General features: G+C 44.2%; 1 protein-coding gene across 6 annotated transcripts in view; it reads left to right on the forward strand.

Annotated features, from left to right (window-relative positions):
• Positions 1 to 3,675: 3,675 nt before the first annotated feature.
• LOC124038072 (serum response factor-like) overlaps positions 3,676 to 13,908 on the forward strand; it is a 66,095-nt gene continuing 55,862 nt past the window's right edge. For 2 of the 6 annotated variants that reach the window (XM_046353500.1, XM_046353504.1), the window contains exon 1: positions 3,676 to 4,794. In XM_046353500.1, coding sequence (XP_046209456.1) covers positions 4,162 to 4,794 — 633 coding nt within the window. In that variant the 5' untranslated portion in view covers positions 3,676 to 4,161. The remainder of the gene's footprint in view (positions 4,795 to 13,908) is intronic. The other 4 variants (XM_046353502.1, XM_046353499.1, XM_046353503.1 and 1 more) reach the window with 2 other exon arrangements.

Here is a 13,908-nt window from a genome sequence, read left to right on the forward strand (position 1 = left end):
AGCAAGGTGTATGTTGTAACCCTCCTACCACTGTCTGGGCTGGGCCAGAGTGACCCTGGCCCTGTGTTACGAGTTGTTCCACTCTGTCTGGGCCGGGTCAGAGTGACCCTGTCACCACTTGTCCCCAAGAACTCAGTGCACGACCTCGGTGCAATCCCACGGGGAGGCCAGCCAAGCGTACCGGATGGGCCGAAGGGCCCGAAGGAGCAGACAGGGACGACCACGCGCCTCGTCCATTCGCGTGCCTCGTCCCATTCACGTGGCCACTGTAAGCCGGCTGTAGAGAGGCTACTAATTATTGTCAGGAAGAAGAAGAAGATGAGGATGACGACGATGAGGATGACGACGAGGAGGAATACGATCCCGCCGAGCGTGAGCCCTCCGCCTACGACTGTAAGCCGGCCGTAGAAAGGCTATTAATATTGACAGGAAGAAGAAGATGAGGACGATGATGAGGACGACGACGAGCAGGACGACGAGGAGGAATATGACCCCGCCGAGCGTGAACCCTCCGCCTACGACGCCTCGCAGTCCTTGTTTCAGCGCAGCTCAGGTCCTGGAACAGATATCCTGCAGTGTCGACCAAGAAGACGAAGAAGACTACTGAGAATCCGAAGAGGAGGACGTTTCGGAAGATGGAGACGGTGAGGAATACAACCCCGAGCGTGATGCGGACGACGACGACGACGACGACTCGGCCTCGTGGTCGTGCTCCTCTTCGGATAAAGAGCGAGAGGGAGAGCGAGAGGGAGACACGGCCGCTGCCCGAGAGCGAGACAGAGAGCGAGAGCGAGACAGAGAGCCAGATCGAGACAGAGCCAGAGAGCCAGAGCGAGACAGAGAGCCAGATCGAGACAGAGAGGACACGGTGGCAGCCGCCCGAGACCAAAGGGAGACGTTGCTGTCAAAAAACGTCAAAATCAAATGGTCCTCCGTGGCCTATCGCGGCCCGGACCGGCCCAGCGCAATCCGCCACCCCGGCCCCGTCGTGACGTCAGGCCCCACGGCCTGTGCCGCGTCGCAAGCGCTCGACATCGCGTCCACCTTCCGGCTGTTTGTCACACCGGCGATAGAAAGGATAATTGTGGACATGACAAATCTGCAGGGGGTGAGAAAATACGGCGACAGCTGGCGACCCATGGACTCCACCGACCTGCGCGCCTACGTCGGGCTGCTGATCCTAGCCGGCGTCTACAGGTCCCGAGGCGAGGCCGCGGCCAACCTGTGGGACGCCGAGAGCGGCAGGACTGTGTTCCATGCCACCATGCCGCTCAAGGTGTTTCACAAGTAATCGAGGCTGCTGCGATTCGACGACCGCCAGTCGAGACCCGCAAGACCGACAGACTGGCGGCCATAAGAGAGGTATGGGACCTGTGGGAGGAGCGGCTGCCGGCCCTCTACAACCCGGGGCCCGACGTGACGGTGGACGAACAACTAGAAGGTTTAGAGGTACCGTCTATGTATTTGTGTATGTACGTGTAGCATAGAGAGGTAGCAGTAATAGCATGGCCAGTAGTAGCAATCGGCAGTAGTAGCAATCGGCAGTAGTAGCATCGGCAGTAGCGGCAGCGGCTGCGTGTAATCTAAACGTAGTGCGCCTCGATGGTGAGCCAGTAACGATGACGCTGCTAATCTCCTCTCCCCTCTCCCCACCAAGGACGCTGTCCTTTCCGACAGTACATTCCCAGCAAGCTGGCCAAATACGGCATCAAGTCGCGGGTGGCCTGCGACGCCAAGTCCAGCTACGCTTGGAAGAAGCAAGTCTACACCGGCAAGGCGGCCGGCGGAGGCCCCGAGAAGAACCAGGGCGCGCGCGTCGTCCTCAATCTGACCGAGGGACAGCCGGGCGGTCACAACGTCACGTGTGACAATTTCTTCACCTCCTACGAACTCGGGCAGCGGCTCCTCGAGAGGAACCTCACCATGGCCGGCACGGTGCGAAAGAACAAGCCCAATCCCTCCCGCGTTGCTCCAGTCAAAGGGCAGACAGGTCTCGTCCTCCAGGTTCGCCTTCACACCCACCGCCACTCTAGTGTCCTACCTGGCAAAGAGAAATAATAATGTGCTACTTCTGAGTACGCTGCACACGGAGCCCGACGTTAGTGATCGCCGCGACCGGAAGCTGGCCCTCATCCTAGACTACAACTGCAACAAGGGCGGCGTGGACAACCTAGACAAGGTGGTCGGGACCTACAGCTGCAGACGGATGACCGCCCGCTGGCCCCTGGTCATCTTCCACATCTTCCACCGCTGGCCCCTGGCGAGAGATCAAGCCCGACTGGATGCCTGGGCAGCGGAACAAGAGGAGGGTGTTCCTGGAGCAGCTCGGAAAGGCACTCTTTAGGCCTTGATCCAAAGAATGCCCCGCACCCAAGCCGCGTCCGCACCTGTCAAAGTCCTACAGGGTGCCACCGCCGAGGCTCGTCCGCAAGCCCGGGAGCAAGTCGCTGGCCCGGCCGACGCCCCAGCTGTCCCGCCGGGGGTGAGTAAGAGAAAGAGGTGTCAGTTCTGTCCACCCAAGAAGGACGTCAAGACACACACCGCGTGCTGCAGGTGTAAGAAATACATCTGCAAAGGCTGTTCACACGCATACTGTCACACTTGTGCCCACTGGGCCTTTAGCCTAAAGGGGACAGGGTGACCCGGGGGGACACTGTGTGGTAGGCATAATAGGAGGACAATGGGAGGTTTAACACTTTTTTTGGTTACTACATGATTCCATATATGTTGTTTCATAGTTTTGATGTCCACCCTATTATTCTACAATGTGGAATATAGTAAAAATAAAGAAAAACCCTTGAATGAGTAGGTGTGTCCAAACTTTATCCTAAAAAAAATATAGAAAACAAATCTGGGGGGGGGGGGTACTGATATGGGAGAGCTAGTTGGACTCATGCTTACAAATACTTTTTCCATTGAGTATTTGCATAGGCATTGAGGATAGTTATGTGCAATACTGTGATCCTACTGTGCTCCCAATATTGTGTTGCCTGTGATATGTAGGCCTACTGCTTATCATTAATGATGACATTGACCCTTGATTTACCTGATTTATTCTACAATGATCTACTGGGCTTGTTGTCCATGGCCCTTGATTGAAGGTGATTTGTGTAAGGAGGAGTGTTAATTGCCTCTAATATGTAAAGTTATAACATTTTATTACTAAGTATTTAACAACATCCAATGTCGCTCATTCTAACAAGATTATAGCAAAATTATTTAGGCTATTACTATCAGATAAAGTATTTATCAAAATTTGGAACATGTAAATGTTCCGATTCAATCTGCTTTTGAATTATTTTCTAAATGTGATATTTTAGATAGTACCACCATTTATTTAGCTATGATAAATGTAGTAAATTCTAAAACCCACTATCCTATTCTTAGGCACAACACTTTTATTATTGTCTATAAACACGTTTAATTTACTGTCTTGATACAAATGAAATACTATGCTGCTTTGAGGACATGCATGTTTTGATATTTCAATATCTCAACGCATGACCACATTGACGTCGTGTACAGCGCGACCATTTTGGTATTTATTCTAATAAACATGCTATATTGACCAATGGTAGCTCTACTGAGATCCTCATCGGCCAATCCGTAGACGATGCTTTGACTCGCCAAATAAGGAGAGACAACTCCATAAAAGGAAACATTGTATCTCTTTATAAGGAGGAAAGTAGTTCTTGGGTTGTAATATTAGTCCACTATCTGATACATTATTTCAAAAGGTATCAGGTTTGTGTGCAAATGCACGGCTAAAATACCGGGTGACATTCGATTAAATATTTACGGCGTTTGTGCATTGAAGGCGGATACCGATGACACTTAAAGCGTTTAAGGTGTGAACTACATGACATGGCGGAGTAATAACTAATGCGCTCTAAGCTTTTTACTTTTAGAGAAATTGCTCGGGAGTTTTGGAAATAGAGGAGGTTGAGCCAAGCTGGACCGGGCTGAAGAGTCCTAGGGGCAGCATCACTTTTGGAAGTTTACGCTGGTGGTTTCAAACAGACGCCAATTTCGCAATGTCCTCATTTTCGCTGCTTGTTTACCTTTTGGGTGGTTGGGTTGCATGAGCTGTGCCGTAATTTTACTAACACACGCGCTCCAGCAGTCGGCTGGCGATTTCAGAGACCGGGTCCTCTAAATAGAATGTTACCAAGCCAGGCTGGATCGGCACCATCTGGAAACGGATCAGCGTCTGTCAGTGGTAACACAGGTCACGGTTCTGTGGTTATTGGGAGTGGAATTCGCCCCGTGTTGGTCAGAGCAGTGCAGACGACAACTGGGGTCAGCGACAGCACCGGTGCGGTTGGGATGTTGGGGGGCAACTGTCCAGAAGTGGGTCCAAGAGGTGGGGCAAGACCAGTGAGCGGGACGGGACTGACGACTCTACAGACCGCCGGCCAGGGAGGCATCGGAAGTCTGAATACGGGAGTTGGGGTTCACGGAGGGAGCCGGTACGACCCAGACAAAAAGTGTGCACACATGGGGTGCAGTGGGTCAGACGCTGATTCGGACTCGGGGGATGATGACGACATGATGGGATCAATCAGAGACAACAGAAGAGGTGTAAAGCGGGAGAGACTGGAGATGGAGGCTGCAGTGACAGGGCAGGGGACTGGGGTACCACCGGGTGCTTATGGTTTAGTCCCCGGAGGTGTTGCTGGCGCAAAACCGGGGAAGAAGACACGTGGACGTGTAAAGATAAAAATGGAATTTATCGACAACAAGTTGAGACGATACACAACTTTTAGCAAGAGGAAGACCGGCATAATGAAGAAGGTGAGTAATCACAGTGAAATTTCCAGCTGTTGCATCTCATCACACGTGACAATTGATTTGAATTTTAAATGTTTCATTTGGATTTCAATGTTGTAAAAAAAGTGAATTGTTCTTCATCCTCCCCTGATTCAGAATATAACATATTAAATTGTCATGGCATGCTTGGTTCCATAGATATTGACGAGAGAACCGATTTATCCAATATGAAACTAATTTTACCTTGTTGAACTGAACCATATCTACAGGCTCTCTAAAAAGTCTAGTAAACAATACTTTCCTGTGGATATTTTATCTCATTTCAAACAGCTGAAGGACAAACCACACCTTCAACCGGTAGAGTAAGTTCAAATGCAATATTATTAAACATTGGTGGAAGAGGTCAACCGATAAATCGGAATGGCCGATTTAATTAGGGCCGATTTTCAAGTTTTCATAACAATCGGAAATCTGTATTTTTGGGCGCTGGTTTAATTATTATTATTTGTTTTAAATTTTAACTTTATTTTAAAAATATTTTTTATATATACCTTTTATTTAACTAGGCAAATCAGTTAAGAACAGAAAGGTTGCAAGTTATATCCCTGAGCTGACAAGGTAAAAATCTGTCGTTTTGCCAGCAGCTCTTCGTTGTGCTTCAAGCATTGCGCTGTTTATGACTTCAAGCCTATCAACTCCAGAGATGAGGCTGGTGTGAAGTGAAATGGTTAGCTAGTTAGCGCGCGCTAATAGCGTTTCAAACATCACTCGCTCTGAGCCTTCTAGTAGTTCTTCCCCTTGCTCTGCATGGGTAACACTGCTTCGATGGTGGGTGTTGTTGTTGTGTTGCTGGTTCGAGCCCAGGCAGGAGCAAGGAGAGGGACGGAAGCTATACTGTTACACTGGCAATACTAAAGTGCCTATAAGAACATCAAATAGTCAAAGGTTAATGAAATACAAATGGTACAGAGGGAAATAGTCCTATAATTCCTATAATAACTACAACTTAAAACTTCTTACCTGGAAATATTGAAGACTCATGTTAAAAGGAACCACCAGCTTTCATATGTTCTCATGTTCTGAGCAAGGAACTGAAATGTTAGCTTTCTTACATGGCACATATTGCACTTCTTCAACACTTTGTTTTTGCATTATTTAAACCAAATTGAACATGTTTCATTATTTACTTGAGGCTAAATTGATTTTATTGATGTATTATATTAAGTTAAAATAAGTGTTCATTCAGTATTGCTGAAATGGTCATTATTACAAATACATTTTTAAAAAATCGTCTGATTAATCGGTATCGGCTTTTTTGGTCATCAAATACTCGGTATCGGCGTTGAAAAATCATAATCGGTCGACCTCTAGTTGGTGGCACCTTAATTGGGGAGGATAGCTTGTGGTAATGGCTGGAGTGGAATGGTATCAAAGACATGGTTTCCATTCTATTCGCTCCGTTCCAGACATTATTATGAGCTGTCCTCCCCTCAGCAGCCTCTACTGATTTTAAACGATTTTGCAGACATTAGTTTCAAGCTGTGTGTATACTAGGTTTGGGCGGTATCCAGATTGTCATGTCAACCATGTGCCATCCTGGGATATTCTGTAATACCGGCACTGAACACAAAGGGCACAATACGTACATATAAAATCCCATAGCACTCTCTGACAAACTGTTTGCAGGGCAGACATCCCAGCTCATAAAGTGACTTATAAATGCTACTGACAGTTTCCTGCACACACAAAACAAATATTAGACCAAAAGTCTCTTGATCCAGTTGGGGGGATTCTCTGCTGTTACCAAGAAGAGCTTGATTGCAAGAAGCTAACCACTTAGCTAGCTAGATAACTAATTACTAAGTTGGCAAACCAAATGCACAACTGTAGAGCATTTAGCAGGGTTATCAAGTTATAGCAGCAATCTACCTCACCAAGCAAAGTGAGAAGAATAAGAGCACCAGATTGAAGCTGCCCAGCAACACCGATTGAGGTGGTGTTGTCAATATGTTTGACAGTCTCCTGGAGGGGTAGGAGTCTCCAATAAATGGCCATATCAGTCTGCCGATTATGGACGGCCCTATCAAGAGGATCCTCCTAGATTATGTATTTTGGGAGAGAGTGGTAAGCAGCCTGAAAATCCTGAAACCTATAGCAGTAGCCATTGCGCGGATTGAGGGAGACAATGCCACCCCATCTGATGTTCAGACTCTGCTTGCAGATGTAAGAGAAGAAATCTGTACTTCCCTGCCCACTTCACTGTTGCTCCGAGAAGGGGAATCTGCAGCTCTGAAATGCATCAAGAAGCGTGAAGACTTCTGCCTGAAGCCCATATATGCCGCGGCGTACATGTTGGACCCCAAGTATGCTGGCGAGAGAATCCTGTCTGGTGCAGAGATCAACAAGGCCTATGGTGTCATCAATACTGTGTCTTGCCACCTTGGCCTGGATGCGGTCAAGGTTCTTGACAGTCTGGAGTACACTTCCATGCAAAGGCTTTGGGATGGAGATGCAATATGGCAGTCATGCCAACATATCTCATCAGCCACCTGGTGGAAGGGACTTTGTGGATCTGAGCCTCTTTCCCCTGTTGCCTCCATCATCCTCCAAATTCCACCAACATCAGCCGCCTCAGAGCGCAACTGGTCCTTGTTTGGGAACACACACACCAAAGCACGCAACAGACTGACCAATACAAGGGTTGAATAATTGGTGGCTATCCGGGCAAATTCAAGCCATCCACAACAAGGTTGGAAAGTGACAGTGAAGGTGAGGCCTCAGTCTGATGTTCAAGAGGTGAGCAATTAAGGAGGTCCAGGGAGAAGACATGCAAGCCTGAGGAAGACAACCAAAGCTTTAGATTCTAGACTATCATTTTACAGATGTATGTTGAAAATGTTATTGTGAGATGCGATGGATAATTCAATATTCCCTTTTGTTGTTCAGTGAAATCATCCCATGTGACGAGTAAACTCATTTAATTAAAGTTAAATTCGCAATTAAATTGTTTTATTTCTATTGGAAGGTTTAAATAATTTGCAATTATGTCCACTAAGGTAAATGGTTTATGTTTCTGTCTTCATATGATATTTGTAAATATATCCAATGCAAAAAACATTTACAATTTAAATAGATTAATATTAATTTGCATATTTTTCTGTTAATTCCCACGGAAAGTTTCCACCTCTGACTATTCCCCAAAATGTGCAACCCTAGTCAAGAGGTATGAATACTTTCTGGAAGCCCCTGTATATTACGCTTCTTTCCCTGATGGGGCTGTATGTGCACAGAAGCGAACGTTTTGATCACATCGAATTGGGGGAGTGGTTAACGCTTTTACCTCAGATTTGTGATGTTAGTATAAGAGTTTTAGTCAACATAGTGACACACTCAATTGCTTAATGTATTTGGTTTTGTAGTGTTGAGTTGATCAAACTTGCTGGAACTTAGAACGCAGCTATAAAAAAATAAATCTCAAATGGTACTGGATAATTCTGGGGGAGGTCTCTCTATAAAGTCGTTGGCCACACATCAATATGGAGTTAATATGGAGTTGACCGTCAAACTATCACTTAAATAGCAGCCAACTGTTGTCACTGTTAATATACTGTGGTGGTTCGGGATTCATTGAAGTTGACTAACAACACATTTTTCTTTTCCATGATGGCAACCTCTCGAAATCAACGTCCGCCATTCCAAAATATAGATGGAAGCCTTCTACAAATTTTCAGCTAACCAACCATGTATAGGTTATTCCAAGTTTCAGTGTGGCCTTTGAATAATTTTAGTTTAAACAGCGCTGCACCCCAAATGTTTGCCCACTGTACTATTGATTTCTGCGTAATACCGATGGAAGTGATTTAACAAAAGTGTTGTTATACTTACCACATTGGTGACCCACATGATTCAAAATGCAACACTTCTAAATGTAGCTTGCTGTCTTATACAAATTGTCCCCTAACCAGTGATGTACAAAAATACTTTGAAGTACTTTAAATTATGTCTGTGTGTTGTAGTGTTCCCTTGGCTATCCGTAAATAAATACAAAATAATAAGATTGTGCTGTCTGATTTAGCATATTATAAGCAATTTGAAATTATTTATGCTTTTTGATACTTAAGTATATTTTTCACTTTTGCTTGAGTCATTTTCTATGAAGGTATCTTTGGGTAATTGGGCACTTTTTCCACCACTGCCAGATTTCGTGTGGTTTTTGAGCTGTGTTAGTTTTAACCCCCCCAAGCAATATGATTACTATTATTGCACGTGTAGGTTGTTGTCAACAGGAAGCAGTGACCGCATCGATGTATATTCTTAAGTTAAAAATGAACTTTCAACATTTAATTTACAATGATATTGTACTTAATCAGGTAAAAACTGCTGAATGAGCTCAAAAACATGTTGTGATTTTATTTTGATTTACCTGAAATCACCCAAACTGGTTTGCCCTGCCTAATACGACATCTAGCTGGCAAATATTTTGCTGTGAATTCCATACTGTAACTAGATCAGTGTGTGGTGCACAACAGTGAGTGAGTTATTCACAAGGCTCCGGTCTCTCGTCGTTGTGTGCTTGTAAACAAACGTGACTAGGGACTATCTCTAAGCCTCATAATGTGACTGTTGAAATAAATAACGTGATCTGCTTTATATCCTAACGTATTGCAGAAGTTGACTGCAGGTATTTAATTTAAAAGTAGCTACAAATATTCAAATGTATTTAAAAAACTTCAAAACCATCCCGTGGCTATTTCCAAGTACTCCGGTATACCATCCAAGCCTAGTGTGTGTTACAGCCTGATTAATCAGACTAGATGTTGCATTGCTTGATGTGTATGGGGCATCATCAAGTCCTGTGACTCTGTAAAACTCCTGAGTGGCGCAGCGGTCTAAGGCGCTGCATCTTAGTGCAAGAGGCGTCACTGCAGTCCCTGGTTTGAATCCAGACTGCATCACATCCGGCTGTGATTGGGAGTCCCATAGGGTGGCACACAATTGGCCCATCATCGTCCGGTTTTGGCCGGGGTAGGCCGTCATTGTAAATAATAATTTGTTCTTACATGACTCACGTAGTTCAAGGTAAAAAAGAAAAAAAAAAAAAAAAAAACCAAACTAGATTTAGCTGCGTGCCATTTAAAAAATGTAATAAAATATTCAAGAGCGGATGGTTAGGGGTCTGGAACATAAATGCAAATCATTTGTAGGCTGCAAATTGACCGCAAGAAGCCCAAACGGATATAATTTAATCATTTCAAACTTTGCTTCCATGTGTATACGTTCACATCTCTCTATCATGCATGAAAATACTTTGGAATAGATTTCAAAAATTATAATCACTTGGCGCGCTTGTTTTTAGTCCTATGTCCAACAATTAAAAATATATATTTTGGGGGGGTGCCGACGCTGCCAGTTGGGGAGCCCTGACCTATAGGCTACACTGACCAAGAATGTCATCATGAGGTAGATTTCAACTTCCCTGTACAATATCCTTCCCTTGTGTCACTTTGACTTATACATTATTTAACCCGTGGAAGACTCAATTCAACCCCAAATCCAACAGAATTTGCCATAATCTGATGTATTAAGACTCGCAGACATAATGTGTAAAGAACCAAGTGGGACATGCCATCTCTGTCCTGTCATTGAGTGACTGGAAGTCACAACATTCATGTCTGGATTTGTGTTTTAAATAGACTAGAGCAACTGACATTGCTATTTCTAACCACAATGTCACCTCCTTTATACATCTCTGTGTCCGGTAGGCATAGTTACAGTAACACATTTTCAAAGAGCAGTTTGTGCTCAGTATGTTTGAATGTTTCTCATTCAACCTTTTAAAGTAGCTATTTCTATTTATTATGGATCCCCATTAGCTTAAAATGGTGTGAAACAAAGCAGCAGTTACACTTCCTGGGGTCCAGCAAAAGGCAGTTTATACAATTTTAAAAACATTACAATACATTCTCAGATTTCACAGCACACTGTGTGCCCTCAGGCCCCTACTCCACCACTACCACATATCTACAGTACTAAATCCATGTGTGTGTGTGTGTGTGTGTGTGTGTATGTTATCATGTGTGTATGCATGTGTCTTTGCCAATGTTTGTGTTGCTTCACAGTCCCCGCTGTTCCATAAGGTGTTTATTCAACATGTCAATACCTCTCATAAATAAAAGTAGTGATGAAGTCCATCTCTCCTCCACTTTCAGCCAGGAGAGATGGACATGCATACTTTTAATATTAGCTCTCTGTGTACGTCCAAGGGCCAGCCGTGCTGCCCTGTTCTGAGCCAATTGCAATTTTCCTAAGTCCTTTTTTGTGGCACATGACCACACAACTGAACAGTAGTCAAGGTGTGACAAAACTGGGGCCAGGAAGACCTGCCTTGTTTATAGTGTTGTTAAGGCAGAGCATGGCTTTATTATAGACATACTTCTCTCCATCTTAGCTGCATTAATACGTCTACAGTTTACAATTTAGGGTTACTCCAAGCAGTTTAGTCAACTTGCTCAATTTCCACATTATTTATTTCAAGTTTTAGTTGAGGTTTAGTGTTTAGTGAGTGTTTTTGTTCCAAATTACAATGCTTTTGGTTTTAGAAATATTTAGGGCAAACTTATTCCATGCTACCCACTCTGAAACTAACTGCAACTCTTTGTTGAGTGTTGCTGTCATTTCATTCACTGTAGTAGCTGACGTGTATAGTGTTGAGTCATCCGCATACATAGACACTCTGGCTTTACTCAGTCAGTGGCATGTTAGTAAAAATTGAAAAATGCAAGGGGCCTAAACGGCTACCCTGGGGAATTCCTGATTCTAACTGGATTATATTTGAGAGGCTTCCATTAAAGAACACTGTCTATGTTCTGTTAGACAAGTAACTCTTTATCCACATTATAGCAGGGGGTATAAAGCCATAACACATGCTTTTCCAGCAGCAGACTATGCTTGATAATGTCAAAAGCTGAATTGAAGTCGAACAAGACAGCCCACACAATCATTTATCATCAATTTCTCTCAGCCAATCATCAGTCATTTGTGTAAGTGCTGTGCTTGTTGAGTGTCCTTCCCTATAAGAATACTAAAATTCTGTTTGTCAATGTGTTTACTGTGAAGTAGCATTGTATCTGGTCAAACAGGTTTTTTCCCCCCAGAAGTTTACTAAGGGTTGGTAACATTTGTTGATTTCTAGGTACACTGGAAGGAGAGCGAGTTCACAAATTGTTGCAGAAAGTTATGGTTAACAGGCTAGTCTATTTGTTTAATTAAAAGTTTTAAAAAATTGGTGTATTTACCGATGACCTGTCTTTTTTTTTTACTCTACCTGTAAATCGTTATCTCAGCAACATAATCTGTGTTGCAATGTCTCTTCTCATGGAGGCTTCCCTGTTCAGATGGAAAATTTAGCATTTTGTGCGCTGCAGGAGCTGTATTACCTACGCGCTCTTCCAGGACAATGTGCACCAACTGGAATTCCAATGCAACAATTGTTTACCCACAGAGAACTATAGAGAAGAAGTTGCTACTATTAACAAATAGATTTAAGAGCTTACAAAATCGACTGGGGAAAGCACCCTCTCCTACCTTCTCCTCTATTCCACAGTCTGGACGATGTGCTGAGAGTATCACCGCCATGTCAACTCATTGACTACATGGCCAATGCCTTCCAGGGACCCCTCGCCGAAGAAATCTCCCACTTCCCTGGAAAATGAAGCAGGACTGTTGCTTCTGATGGATTTAGTGGGTGATGCTGCCAAATGGAGGGAAGCAGCCTGTGGCGATTGTCACTTCTTTGGTGTTGGGAGCCTGACCCAAATCCAGTTGTCAAACAGCTTCGTCCTCTTGGCTTTGGAGGTTCCAGCGCCATCGGCCCCTATCCTGACTCCTTTCCTTCCCAGGGAGATTCTGACCCGGATTCTACCTTGGAGTCAGATCACTGGACCTTGAGGGTGTCTGATGCACTAGTTCCTCTGTCAGCCACAATGGGTTTTGCGGCCGGCACGAGGTGAAAAAACTGCCGGATCCCCTCTGCCATCTCTTCCTACCTTTTTATGCCAGAATATGGAGGCTGTCGCTGTCGTAATCCATGTGCGATCTAATGACATTAGGATGGCTAGCTCGGAATGTCTGAATCTGGATTTTATAGAACTGACTGGAACTCTGAAAGACTCAAATAAATAAATTAAAATCAAATTATTTCAGGCCCAGTGCCATCACTGAGCATGGCAGCGAAAGATTCAGTAGGTTACTGGCACTACATGACTGGCTATGCGTCTACTGCAATTCTGTTGGAGTTAATTTTGTGGATAACTTTGACACCTTTTGGAAATGGAAGATGTTCTATAGAGAGGATGGGGTCCATCCAAATCATCTTTTTCCTTGGCCCTGTCCTTGCATTTTAAGGTTGCGCTGAGACGTTAACTTATCAACACCCCAAGTCCCACTTTGGTAATCCCAACCATAAATTCTTAGTATTATCATCATGTTGAAGGTCTGCAACAATTCAAGCCAACCATGGTATTTTCTATTAGAGGGGGGGGGGGTGTTTATCTGTTGAATCTGTATTAGAATCTCCATTTGATCTGAAATCCTGCAATTAGGGCTGTGGCGGTCACAATTTTGTCTGGTGATTGTCAAGCAAATAACTGTCGGTCTCACGGTAATTGACCATTTTTAATTAATATAAACACATTTAGTATCTCCTGGCTTCCACTCACAGCCTACAAGCCACTGATTCCAAAAAGTCTGCATGTCTACATTTTTAAACGTCTAAATCCATGGAATGTAGTCTACACCTTCACAATAAATCCCTGATTTATTTTAGACGGGTCTAAAGAAACACCATGATATGGAGAAAATGTAGTCTATTTGAGAAGAACAGAATAGCGTACCCTTAGTTGTCCTGATCTGGCTATGCCATATGGCTGTGTGCTACACATGTTCATTTAGTAGACAAGATCTGCTTAGAATTCTGTGGCATTGTTTTATAGTATGAAGAATTAAATTGAACAAAGCTGAATAAAATCAAAAGGATATTTTCTCAACGATTTGAGTGGGTAACAAAGAAATAGGTACTCATATGCTTAATTTAGAGTTATTACTGTAACTTTAGTTGTTCTACAAACGTTGGGCTGTATG

This window comes from Oncorhynchus gorbuscha, linkage group LG06 (genome assembly GCF_021184085.1).
Source record: "Oncorhynchus gorbuscha isolate QuinsamMale2020 ecotype Even-year linkage group LG06, OgorEven_v1.0, whole genome shotgun sequence".
Taxonomy (NCBI): domain Eukaryota; kingdom Metazoa; phylum Chordata; class Actinopteri; order Salmoniformes; family Salmonidae; genus Oncorhynchus; species Oncorhynchus gorbuscha.